The following is a 12,326-nucleotide window of genomic DNA, read 5'->3' on the forward strand; positions in this document are numbered from 1 at the left end:
ATTTCTGTCTCTTATGCAGTGCCACTTTGAAGCTCATCAAGAAGAAGGGATGGTGATTTCTCATATGGCTGTTGCAGGAGTTGGGATCTGGATTGCCTTCACATCAGGATCTACTCTTCGCCTTTTCCACACCGAAACCCTTAAGCATCTCCAAGATGTTAACGTTGCTACTCTTGTTCTCAATATGTTGTCAGGTACCAACTTTATCTATGCTTAGCAATGGCATCAATGTTTTGTTTGGATTGTGCAATTCTTGGCATGCTCTAGTACTTCATAGGCATGACACCCAAATAGGAAATCTGTAATCACAAATGCAAGTTGTCTTTCAGTCATACTATTGGTCTGAATTGAGATGTTAACTAAAACTGTTGCTGGAACAGGGGTGTTAATATAATTCTGTGGTAACATAAATGGCATAGAATTTCAGTTTCACATCCACAACTTCCCCCTTTTTTTAACTGCATGCAGGCCCCCCCATTAATAATTTAAGATTTAAAAATGAAAAACATTTTTTCATGCCAGCTAGCAAACAAAAGCTACACATAACAAAAATGCAGCAGTTGTTTTATAATTGAGAGCACAATCCTATGCATGTTCAGACATGCCATGCTAACAAAAGGCCTACAACTCCCAGCATGCCCCATCCAGTATGGATGGGGCATGCTGGGAGTTGTAGGCCTTTTGTTAGCATGGCATGTCTGAACATGCATAGGATTGCACCTTAAGATGTATTTTTAATTCTTGGCAAAGGAACAGAAGAGGGTACCCCATTAACTGACCAGGCCAAGAACTTTGCCTGAAATGTGATTTTAAAGCCCTCATGATTGTTACATGTATAGTCCTGTTGCTTTTATTTTCTTTGTCTCTTTAGTAACACTCCATCTTGAAAGGCATTTATATTCACTTTTTCATTTTTGTAACCTAGATGTCACCCACAATTATTATTTTTTAGTAGAAATAATATGAAGTCCACAAATTCAACTTTATCCAGCTTTATTTGCAGCTGGTAAACCGGAAACGTAGCAGCCATTTTAAAAGTAATTTCTGGTTTGTGTGTTTTCACTAAATTTAGAGCAGCAGATGTGGGCAGTCCTTAATTGGTCACAAATATGGTAGAACTTCCCCATCCGCTGCTGGTGCTTCTACTTTTTCTGTTAGCTTCACAATATCAACTCTCTCATTTTAATAAAATTATATTTTGGGTTGCTGTTTTCCAGCCAGTCATTTCTGTCCTTGCCCTGAGTTCTAGTGAAGTATTCATTCAATCTGTTCTCATTGTGCAAAAGGATTTAATGCTGTGTATTGTGAGGGGTGAACTGTTTTTGTATTCTGGTTAGAAATGAGCTTTTCTGTGTGTCAAATGGAAGGGGAAAAAAGGTAGTTGGGAAATATTGAGCCGTAGCTGTCATTGCCATAGCAATAAAACAAGACAGCGTAAACTGTTTTTCTGTTGAAGAGCTTGGGTAATTATATATCTCCCCTGCTGTCACTACCATTACATTCCAGCAGCTTCACTTTTATCAGATGATTTTCTTTTTACTTTATTAGGACTGCTCACTTAAAAGTTTTAGTAGAGTTCTTTATATCTTGATAGACACCCTGCAAAAATGATTAAATAGCTGAATTTCATTGGATGTTAAACATGGATGTAGAATTCTGTGTGAAATGATTTGTACCCTGGTAAAAGCTGGAGAAAGTTAAAAACAAGAAACAAAAACACATTGATCTTTACAAAATATACTGTATTTGTGAAAAGGAGCAAGTGAGCATCAAAGCAGAATGAATGTAGCTTTCATGCACATCTCATTTATTGCTCTTTTGAGGACCCTCTGGGGGGTACAGTGGAACCTCATTTGTACTCAATATTTTATTTGCTAATTATTCTGATCAGGCCTACTTTAGTAAAGAAAGATCTCCTTCATAAAACAATAGGATATGGTGCGAACACACAGAGATAATTTCCTGAATTTGCTGAGGGGCAAAAGTACCTCAGTGTGGAAGGAAAAATAGGTGGAGACTGATAAAATACTTTAAGGGTTTATAGAAAATATTTCAGAGAGAGGTGGGGGGAGGGGTAAATCACTTGTCAAGAGAAATCAATCTTTAAGTGTTTTGTGACAGATTGTAGCAAAACGGGATGTAAACTCAGATTAACCAGCTGTTTTAAGATTTCTTTTGCTGTTCCTTTCCTTCCACATTAGACCCTTTAAGTCAGGAATAATTGTTCTGCAGTTAATGGGTTTATTTTATATTATAACTAACTTTGGGAAAGGGGAGAAAGAAAGAAATGGGAAGTCATGCCCCTCAATTGTGCCTCTGTTCTTCAGAACAGAAACAGTTTTCCTAGGACAAGTATTCTTAAAACTTAGTATTGCAGACCACTGTCCCATTTTCCTGTGGGCCCCATCTTATTTTACAGTCATCACATGAAAGGCTTCTAAATTAAAATTCAATTCTTTCTACACTCTGTAGCTGTGCTGAACACACAGGGAGAAGGGGAAGTGTTGCTAGGTAGCAGCAGGTTGGCATTGCTAGATGTGCTTATTCCATGGATCACAATTTAAAAAACAATGTGCTAGGAATGCAGAAATTTACTTTTCACATTTTCACACGTCGTAACAACCCATGGTTAACAAGCCATGGCTGGTTGAGAAGCCAGTGAGTGTGCATATTGGTTCCCATGTGTCTACCTGCTCCCATAGTGATAAACAATCCAGGGACACTTCATCTCTGGCTTGTTTATCATGACATCCGAACCCGGAACACTGTGTTGTTGGGGGCTGAGCAACCCAGAGTTTGAACCCATGCACACTCGCTCCTGCTTGTCTTCTCAACGATCCATGGTTTGTTAACCATGGGTTGTTACGACATACGAACCAGGCCTTTATGTAGGCCTTGTGCTTAGTAGTTAAACAGTACATGTCCTGTTCAGATGTTCTTTCCCTGGAACTGTATCCAAGAGAGATCAAGAGGAGAAGACCTCATGCTCCATCCCTTGCTGCTTCTCTGCTCCTGTCAGGGTGAGCAGATGTGAAGGACCCATAACAGGTCCTTAAAAATGTTAAAAACCTTTATAGCCTCACACTCAGAAAAGGACATTGCCCCTCCTCTATCAGATTGGTTTTAAAGGATCTGAGATGTGGCAGTAATTATGAAACATACATGTTATATATGTGTGCAAGAGAGGCAAATGTATGATGCTTAGTTTGGGGGAAAATGGCTAACTGTTATGTGTTGGAAAGAAAATGTAGCAATGTTATTTGTCATGTGTTCTCTTTAATTTGGTATTGTATTTGTAATTGGAATTTCATATCTATGTAATCAACACATTTATTTGCATTTTTCTATATTAAAAATGAAAAAGAAACAACGCCTTTGCCCAGTCAGTGAGATTAAGCTTTATTTATAGAAGATTTAGGGCACAATCATATACATGTTTAGACAGAAAAAGTCCTACAACTCCCAGCATCCCTCCAGTCAGCCATGTATAGTATTTTACCCTTAATCTTACATGGTTAGGTGGGAATCCAAAATAAAAATAAACGTCCTTCTAGTTATTTTCCCTGAGAAGGTATAAACTGGGTCAGCAACGCATGAAAACATGCAGGATAGTGCTTTGCTTAGTAGTCTCTGCCTTGTTCATATCTTAAGCAGGAGGAAGGTGGGATTTTTAAAAATTCCCATCAAAGGGGAGCAGCGTGATACCCACCTCCTTCTCCCACTTTATTGCGCTGCTGTTGCTTTAAGCAGTTTCCCCCCAGTTTCCCCCTGGCTCATTTTCAGAGCTGATAATAGAGAGCAGCTTAAAGCAACAGAGCACAGACGCAACTTGAGAAAGAAGGCAGATTTTGCTCCCCCTCCCTGCTCCTTTTTGAATTAAGAAGCGATCCCCATCCAGTCCATTTTATATATGTGAACAGGATGGACTGTGACCAGTTGCCCATCGTGTCTAGCTTGGCTCTCAGTGTAGGTGATGGTGTGCTCTGTTTCACTAGCAGAATATCTATCAGGAAATATATCTGCAGGCTCAAGCTAAGGCAGCCAGTAGGTTGAAAAAAATTATAGCCATAAATGTGTTGTTAATACCATCCTTTAGTATAAGGAGAAACATGGAGTAGCAGTACCTGTGAGTGTAGGTGTTTGTTGTGCTAATGCCATTTGCACCACAGGGAGAGAATATGAGATTCTAGTGAAATAGAAGTGGCCAGTGGGGAGCTGCAAAATAAAAAGTATTGGAAAACTTAAAAATAGCCCAGACAGTTTCATTGACCCTGGGTCACTCAACAGGGTGAGTGAAGAACTGTCTGTCTAATCTCGCCTAAACTTGAGCTAAAGAAGAAGCTCCTTAAGCTGTAACACATTATTATTATTATTATTAATATTAATATCATTATCATTTCTTATATTTCTATACCACCCCATAGCCAGAGCTCTCTGGGCGGTTTACAGAAGTTAAAATATTAAAATACAATATACAGAGTTTAAAAGCCATTTACATAAAAGCACCCAGACAATATACACAAAGAACCTATAACTAAAAACAACTTTGAACAGTCAGTCATAACTAAAGGCATATCCAGAACCGATTAAAACTCATCATGTGCCGCCAAATGCCTGGGAAAAGAGATAGGTCTTAAGTTGGCACTGAAAAGATGCCAATGTTGGTGCTAGGCAGACCTCATTGGGGAGCTTGTTCCATAGATGGGGAGCCACCATTGAGAAGGCCTTCTCCTTCGTTTATTACTAGTTTCCAGAGAAACATCAAAGAAAGGGACATGCAGTCACATAAATGTGGCCAAGGTATACTTAAGTGTATTTGTTTATCAAACCATGTTCTTCCTTCAAATAATTTTATACTGAGTGACAAAGAGATCACAGGAGGCCTTTGTAAGACCTGCTTCTCCTCAGCTATACGACTGTGTCATCGTATACTTTCAGACCATTCCTACAGAGCACTTGAGTTGAGAACATTTTTTAAAAAATTTAACATGGTAACATTATAGCAGGTTAGTCTAGTATGCTCAGCTTGTAGATATCTAAAACCTCTTTTTAAGAAACCCACCTTAAATCATTAACAGCCAATAACGATATCGCTATTGTCACCAAATAGCAATAATAGCAACAAAAAGAGCTTCTCTGGATTATTTATCTCTTTCCTCCCCGTTCCTTTTGCTTATGTGTCCTGTCTTTTTAGATTGCAAGCCCTTAGTCAGGGACTGTCTTCTTTTACTGATTATACCTAAGCTGCTCCAGGAGCCTTTTTAGCTGAGCAGCAGTATAAAAATACCTTAAATAAATAAATAAATCTGCTGCAGTACGATAGACCAATTTTTGTGAACTGCCCAAAGAGCTCCAGCTATTGGGTAGTATAGAAATGAAATAAACAAACCTCCCCTCCCCCCAGATCCTATGATCATTGTAGTGGCACATGAATTCTTGTACAGAAAGAGAAGTACACTAGTGTGCATGTTTATAGGGATGGGAAGGAGGTGGCTTCGTAGTGCATATTCTGGCCACTTGTCCAGTAGGCCAGCTCAAGGCAGGGAAGACTAAGATATGTAGTTCTAGGCTACAGTAAATCTGACTCTGTTCTGCCATGCCTGTTGACCTGATCTAACTAACTCATGTTTTGCTGTAAGAATGTGTCAAGTCCAAATTGCTGTGAAGAGTGTGGACTTCTTATAAATCCATCTATATTTTATTATCCAATGAACTGTCTTTGTAGACATTGTAATATCCTAACACCCATCATTTTTTGTGTGAGAGAAAGAGAAATTTGATAAACATGTATCCTTTTAGAACAATTCTGCTTACTCGGAAAAAAATCTTGGTTTGTCTAACAACTGATGACAGCTTACCTATGTAACAAAGGGTGATTTCCATTCTTTATCTTGTAGTATGACATGTGTTTCCTGGAAACTGGGAGATAGGAAAATATAACATTTCCTCACTAAGAGAAAAAAGTAGTACAGCAATACTTGTAATAGGTTCTCACCCCTTGTAAATATCAACTTGATTTTATTTTAAATATGTTCAAAGAAGAGGGTCCATCTGAGCAAAACTATGGAACATAAAGACTTGCTGGGAGTTTCCTTTTGCAAGGAAAATCAAATGGGATTTTGTGCAAGATTTGCCAATACAGTATTAGCATTTTGTAGCACCCCAGTATTGTCTTTCAGGTACCTTTTGGATCCCAGAATGATACTGATCAGTTGTCTCTCTAGGATTAGGCCTGAAGCGAAGGTTTCACTTGAATCCTAGAAGACAATAAATGGTATGAGAGGAGGTGCAGTATAGTGGCTTATACAGTGAGCTGTAAACGAAGAAGTCCCTGGTTCAAATTTCAGTGCTGCCACAATTTCATTGGAGACAAGTTGTGCTTCTCTTATGTAGTGTAAATATTGCTGGGATAATGCATGTGAAGCAACTTGAATACTTTAATGCTATATGAAGTAGCAGTGGTATGGTAGCAGAGAGTCTCAGTTTAGAGTATAAGTATTTTTTATATAGCCCTTCAGTGTCAGAATGTTCTCCAGAGCCTTGAAAAATCCAGTGGGATTATTGTAGGTGCATACCTATGCCTATGTGCACCTTTATGTTAATGCAGCAACTGAGCCAAAGATGACCTTCTTATACTGTTGAAATTAGTGGCATTAATGGAGACAATTTAAATGAAGAATGTGTTGTAGGGTTGTGGCTTCTTAAGAGTTTTACACCCATTGGTTAACAGTTTAAGTCCTGTGTTGGGTTACTTTATCCCAAAAGAGGTCATTATGAACTGCTGATGATCATAAACTGAACTGATCAGGAACCATTTCTAGAATAGCAGATAGAAAATTCACAAAGCTGCACACGCTCTAACAATATGTACTTATCTAGCAACATATAAAGAAATAATTGTATGTGTTTACCATCTTACATTAATTATACGTTTTAGATGTTCACATCCCAAAACAGGTGTTTCCTCATTTCCCAACTGTTCCATCATTTTAAGAGCAGGGGATTTCCGTTTGACCTCACTTCCTATTGTTTATTCTCAAGCTTGCCTTCTGCATTCAAGATGTTAGATTGCTGGATAATCACTTACCATTTTCACATGTGGAAATAATGTTATTTTGACTGGTTCAAGCCACCAGTTAGACATTCTGTAGTCCTGGTGTGCCATGACAGGCCTTGAGTCTTCCTCGCCAGCCCACCCCACCCCACTCCAGGATGTTAATGTCACCAAAATACTGAAGATGAACGCTAGGCCAGAGGATATTCTCAAGCATTGCAGACAGAAGACAATCAAGCATGCTTTTTTGTATAATAGATGAGTATGTGCTTTTGATTTCAGGTACTGTAAGCTGGGGGGGGGGTGCTGGGGGGAAGCACAACTTCAAAGTTTTATTGTGTAGTTGCAGCAACGACTCCTGCCAAAAACTGGATGGAGAGAGTGTGATAGCTATAGCAAGTCCTTATCACCAACTGTTTGTGTAAGGCAGATATTCACCATGTAAACTCTGATTATCAACTCTGTGTGTGTTGATATGCAGGGCAGAAGCTGGACAGTGAAATACAACAGGCTACCCTCTCCACAGACGTGAACAAAACACTATCTGAGAAAATGATATAACTTGTCAGAAGGATTATGTAGGAGCATTTAATTTTATAATCAGACAGCTCATTGGCAGGAAGGAGGGGATCTACCAGCCTACTGTGAAAATGAGCAGTTTGGCATCCCAAAGCACAGCTACTATTACTGCCTCCAGTCCAAAGAGCTGACTTTTCACAGCTATGGTGCTGGGTTTTCCTTGTCACTACACTGTCAGTCTATAGGAATGGAGTGGCAGAGGCTGCAGAAACAGCTGGCACTCTGCTGTCTGCTGCTAGTAGAGGGAAATGCTAAAACAAGAAGGAAAAGAAGTCCTACTAGCACACCTCTCTCTCTCTCTCTCTCTCTCTCTCTCTCTCTCGGGGGGGGGGCACACTTCAAAATGAAGTTTACCTCCAGGGCCCATGTGGGGCCCAAAGGCATACCTTGGAAATAAAGATGGCACTGGAGCCGGCACTTCAGTTAGCAGCATACTTGCCTCACAGTAAAACAGTTTTTCAAGTCAAGAAGAATCGGGAGGGGCAAGGAGCCTGGCAGGTGCCACATCAAGGATATGAATGCAGGACTATGCAGAGGTATTTTGTTTAATTAGTCCAACCAGAATTAGGGCCAAAGTACATATTATATGGAGATACATATAAAGTACATATTATATGGTACATATTCTATAATTTGAGTACCTTACCGTTTGGTGGGTGGGGGTATGCACATAACTGCCCCTCACACATTTGCCCAATGTGTGAGTGGATCATGGAGTTGCAATACGTAGCCCCACCAACATGTTTGCCAGCCATGCATTTGGACACAGAGAGAATAGGCCATGCGTACAACTGTCCTGTGCAAAAAGAACCCCCTTGTGGAAGAGCCTTACATGAGTGCATCTGTATGGATATAGGGCCCCTTCACACAGCCACCAAATGTATGGAAGGAGGGCTGGATACAGAGTTCAGCCCTGTCATGCATACGTTTGAATCTTGTTTGTCCTGAAATGCAATAGCAGAGGGGGGGCGGGTGCTGCCAGTGTCTTCAAAGCAGCTGTGCAGAAGAACAGGTGGCTAACTCTCCTTGTACTATGTTTCCAATTAAAATTGCCCCCGCTCACACACACACACTGCTGTTTGTCCAGCAGTAGAAAAACAGAGGTTCCTTGTTATTTTTCCCAGTGGACAAACATCAGCTTGGGAGGAGTTTACAATTTTGATTGGGGAAAGGATTAAATGTCTCTTCTGACCCAAATCTGCTCTGAAGAAATGGGCAGTTCTTCTTCAGAGTCTCTGTGCATCACACATATGGGCTCTGTGCCTGTGCAGCCTTGATTCAGGAAACTTCTATAGCTGAGGAGTTTTGGCGGGAACCCTTCCACCACAGTGCCAGTGCACATGTCCCTAGTGGGTTCCCGCTTATTCCCTGAGTTCTCTTTTGACCGCCATTGTGGCAGCTTTGTCAGGGAGCTTCTCTCACGTTCAGTTAATTCTAAAAGCATTTCAAAAGCTGAGGTTTTATTCTCTCTTCTTTCTAACAAAGTTTTCTACCTTTACTCTTTTGCGCTATTTTTATGTTTGTTTTTGCGATCTTGCGATCACCCTCACAGCCATATGGCCCTTAAGGCACCATTTAGGAAGTGTGCCCATTGTGGCGCTAACTTACCACCATCCAATGGGCATTCTCTTTGCCTTTTTTGCCTTGGAGAAGGCCACATTGTTAAGGCTTGTCCTCATTGTCAAGCCTTTTGGAAGCAGGCAAGGCAAAATCATTCTGATCAGTTGAAAAAGTCTTTGGAAACAAGCATTGGAAGCAGTTGAGGAGCCTAAAGGCATGGCGGAGATGCCAACCTTGCCCTCCGAGAGTTTACTGCCATGCAGGAGCCTGCTGCAATATGGGGATGTCTTCCCCTCGGTGTTGTACACCTCTCAGTACACAAGTACTGTACTCTGTACTCTGGGCCGATCGTTCACATTTTCATTGGCCAAGAAGCTAACAAAAAGGCTAAAGCTTCAGAACAGACTAGCCTGTCTTCTTTGGAGCCTAAAAAGAAGAAGAAAGGGGCTTCTAAAAAGTCAGAGGACTTTGCTTGGGATCGAATGTGTCGTTCAGGTCCTGCTCTGGCATCGCAGAATCAACAGCGGCCTACCATACCAGCTGCTTCTCCCAGCACCTCAACTCAGGAACAGGTGTGTTCTTCGCATCCACCTGCTGTCCCCAATCCAGCTCTAGTATCTCAGGATTGACAGTGACTGCCAGTGCTAGCTGCATCTCCCACTGCTCCTCCAATGGTCCCGGATCGATCATGGTCTCCCATGCCAATGACAGTACCTCCCGCTCCACCAGTGCTATTCTCGCCAATTCCAATGGTAAATCCGGCTCCTGCACCAGACCGAATTCTGATCACTTTGACATTGGAGGGTGAGATCAGATCCCCAACTAATCCACCCACTTTGCCACCTCGTCAGCACCAGCCACTATGGTTTGGGACATTCCAACACCAACGTCCAGGATCCCTGGATTCGTTATATTCAGTTGCCTCTTTGAACAGAGATCATTCCCCTAGTTTGTATGAGTGGAACCGGGATAGATAACCATCCAGATCACCATTCTCTGATTGGGAGAGACATCTGACATGGGATTCTTGATACAGGAGACCCACGGTTGGGATGAGGACCAGTATGACCTGTATGGGTCGTACTACCCCACTCACCATCCTGACCGTCCATATCGGGGACTAAGTCACTACTGTCAGTGCCTCTCAGCCACCTTGTCAAGATCTCCAGATTGAGAGGATAGCTTTCGAGTCCCTCCTTCGCTCCTGAATCCCATCCTGCAGCCATGGCAAGCAACCCAGGTGCAGACACCCTTGCCTTGCGAACAGCCACTGGCCACAGTCTAGCCCAGTGGTCTCCAAAGTGGGGTGCATGTATGACGATCTATTGGGGTGCACAAGCCACCTGATCATTGAGCAGCCTCCTGCTGCCCTGATGAGCTGCCATTGTGTGCAATGATGGCAGTGGAGGCAGCAGGATGGGACGGGAGCCACGGGGAAGTTCCGTGGCATTTCTCTCCTGAATCCAGTCCTGTCCTGCCTCTGCTGCAGCCACCGGGCGCAACTGTGGCAGTCTCTGCCAGGCACAGCAGAGGAAGGTGCAGCTACTTCCTTGGCAGTGGCACCGGAGTAGGTGCCATCCCACCGAAGGAGAGTGGGACAGAAATTAACCCTTCCCACTCTCCTTTGGCAGAATGAAGCCAAGAATAAAGTGCATGCTATGACAGCTGTGTCAGCTATGACAGCCATTAAAACCAAGTATCAAAATAAACTGAACTTAGAACCAGACCTTCGACTCGCTGTATCACAAAGTGTTAAACCAAGATTTTCAAAAATAATGAAGCACATTCAATCACAATACTCTCGCTAAAAAATATTATTAATAATATATATATTTTTAGTGAGGGCAAAAAGTTTTTTTGTACCGTTAATAAATAAAATAAATAATTATTTAAAAAATATTGTTTATTTCATCTTTATCTCATCCTTTTTTACTTCTATTGTTTTATAATGTACATAATATATTAGTACAGTAATACATGTATATAATTTATAAATAATAAATATACATATATTGGAGGTGCATGCTCAATTTCTTACTGATAGGGGTGTGCAATCCAAAAAGTTAGGAGACCACTGGTCTAAATGTTTAGAGGGGATGTATCATTTACAGGAAGCTAATGCTGAATACCTATTCAAGCACCCTGCTCCAAAATCGATGGTGGTCGAAGCTGCACAAGGGAAGTCTTGAAGAGCACATTCTTCTCCTACCGATAAGGAAGGTGGGCATCTTGATCTACTTGGGAGGAGATTATATTCCTCTACAGTGATGCGCCTTAAAATCTCAAACTATCAGGCAGCGATGTTGCGTTATCAGCTGCTGCTGTGGGATAAGGCTGGCCGCCTGTTTGAACATCTTCTGGGTGATAAGAAGGAATTAGGCTGCCTCTTCCAATCTGAGGCAATGAAGTTGTTGAGGCAACAAATAAATGCGTCTCACCATCAAGTCAATTGTGATTCAAAAGTCCTCGTTGGGTCCATCACCCTGTGTCATTACACCTAGTTGAGGTTGACTGGCCTCAGGAAACTAGAGTCCGTATTGAGGATCTACCCTTCAAAGGCCATGGTCTGTTCAATTCAAAAACTGATGACACATTACATTCAGTACCGAAGGCCCATACCATGGTGTGTCCTGTGGGATTCATGCCCCAACAGTCACTAGACAATGGCGTTTGTTCCAATCATCTGCTGGCAGGTATCAACCCCAACAACCGGGGCCTTCGCAGTGACAGCACCCTCAAAAAAGTCTTTCTCGACTTTGAAGTTTTTAGCTATTGCTACAAAGGTGACAGCAGAAATGAGCACTGCCTTTGACTCAAGCCCCCTTCTTTTTCATCCCTCTGCTCATTGCACCATCTTCAGAACTCTTCTGTCCTCGTATCATCTGGCCTGGTACAACATCACATCGGACTCATGGGTCCTTTCTCTTGTTCACAAGGGTACTGAATTGAGTTCGATACCCTCCTTCTGCTCGGTACCATGCATGTGACCGCTCCATCTCAGGCCTTCCACCTTGAAGTTCAAACACTAATCAAGAAGGGAGCTGTCCCACACAACCAACTTCGGGATAGTTTCTATTCGACTACTGAAAAAGGATGGAGGACTTCAGCCAATCCTGGATCTACGGAAGCTGAA

General features: G+C 41.8%; 1 protein-coding gene across 1 annotated transcript in view; it reads left to right on the forward strand.

Annotated features, from left to right (window-relative positions):
- The window catches only part of ARHGEF10 (Rho guanine nucleotide exchange factor 10), a 150,320-nt gene that overhangs the window by 125,845 nt on the left and 12,149 nt on the right, over positions 1-12,326 (forward strand). Inside the window, exon 27 of the mRNA XM_084826771.1 lies at positions 20-194. Within this exon, the coding sequence (XP_084682897.1) occupies positions 20-194 (175 nt within the window). The remainder of the gene's footprint in view (positions 1-19; positions 195-12,326) is intronic.

This window comes from Heloderma suspectum, chromosome 1 (genome assembly GCF_057233095.1).
Source record: "Heloderma suspectum isolate Gila_16-S chromosome 1, 16-S_ref, whole genome shotgun sequence".
In the NCBI taxonomy this organism is placed as follows: Eukaryota; Metazoa; Chordata; class Lepidosauria; order Squamata; family Helodermatidae; genus Heloderma; species Heloderma suspectum.